Here is a 1,118-nt window from a genome sequence, read left to right as displayed (position 1 = left end):
TAAGAATGGATATACAGAGAATGCCTTAATGTTATTTAGGAGTATAAAACGTCATGGATTTATTCCCCAATTAGCAACTTACAACATTCTTATTCATGGGCTGTGCAAGTTAGGACGGGGAAAAGCTGCAAGAGAGTTTCTCAACGAGCTGGTAGAATCAGGTCATATCCCCAATGCCATCACTTATACGACAGTAATGAAGTGCTGCTTCAGATGTAGACAATTTGAAGAAGGGCTTAAGGTCTTTGCAGAGATGAGAAGGAAAGGATATACATATGATGCCTTTGCTTACTGTACAGTTGCAAGTATGTTACTTAAAACTGGGAAGATGAATGAGGCCAACGAGTACCTGGGCTATATATTACAAATGGTTTTGACCTTGATATGGTGTCTTTTAATACCATTGTTAATCTATATTGTAAGGAAGGTCGGCTGGATAATGCTTATAAGTTGTTGTACGAGGCAGAAAAAAAAGGGTTGGAGTCTGACAAGTACACCTACACTATCTTGATTGATGGTTTGTGCAGGACTGGTAATTTCAAAGAGGCCAAGCAACATTTGGACTATATGACTTTGATGGGTTTTGATTCCAACTTGGTTGCTTTGAATTCTTTTATTAATGGGTTGTGTAAAGCTGGTCATCTTGATCATGCTTTACGGATGTTCGAATCAATGGATGTGAAAGATTCTATTACGTACTCCACTATGGTGCATAGTCTTTGCAAAGCCAGGAGATTTCGTGCAGCATCTAAGCTATTACTATCATGTATAAGAGGCGGCATGAGAATCCTTAAATCAGATAAACGTGGTGTTATTGATGGCCTTCGTTCTTCTGGATATTCGCAAGAAGCAAGGAAGGTTCAGTCTAAAATTCTTTTAGCTAAGATACTGCAAAATTAATTAGGGATGATGTTCAACTTTGCCACTCAAGTGTTAACCGTGTTTAATTGCCTAAGGTTTTGCATTATAACGCTTTGTGGAAGCTTTAAAACTTCAGGGATCATGCAACTGAGAATACAGCCTACATCAACCAGTTTTAATTCAAGTACTCGATCCTCTTGTAAGAGGCAAATGCATGACACTGCTGTCAGGTGGTCGTGAGTTATATACATTTCCTC

General features: G+C 38.6%; 1 protein-coding gene across 1 annotated transcript; it reads left to right on the top strand.

The window, feature by feature from the left end:
* LOC124894651 (putative pentatricopeptide repeat-containing protein At4g17915) lies at positions 1-1,108 on the top strand (the record flags this gene model as incomplete). The annotated part of the gene is given in 2 exon segments (XM_047405242.1): positions 1-350; positions 353-1,108. Coding segments are annotated over 2 exon segments (898 nt in total), but the record flags the coding sequence as incomplete, so codon positions are not given.
* Between the last annotated feature and the right edge of the window lie 10 nt (positions 1,109-1,118).

The sequence above is a fragment of the Capsicum annuum genome, unplaced genomic scaffold, assembly GCF_002878395.1.
Source record: "Capsicum annuum cultivar UCD-10X-F1 unplaced genomic scaffold, UCD10Xv1.1 ctg76456, whole genome shotgun sequence".
NCBI lineage: Eukaryota > Viridiplantae > Streptophyta > Magnoliopsida > Solanales > Solanaceae > Capsicum > Capsicum annuum.
The sequence above is the reverse complement of the archived record's forward strand: the minus strand, read 5'-3'. Positions and strand labels throughout refer to the sequence as shown.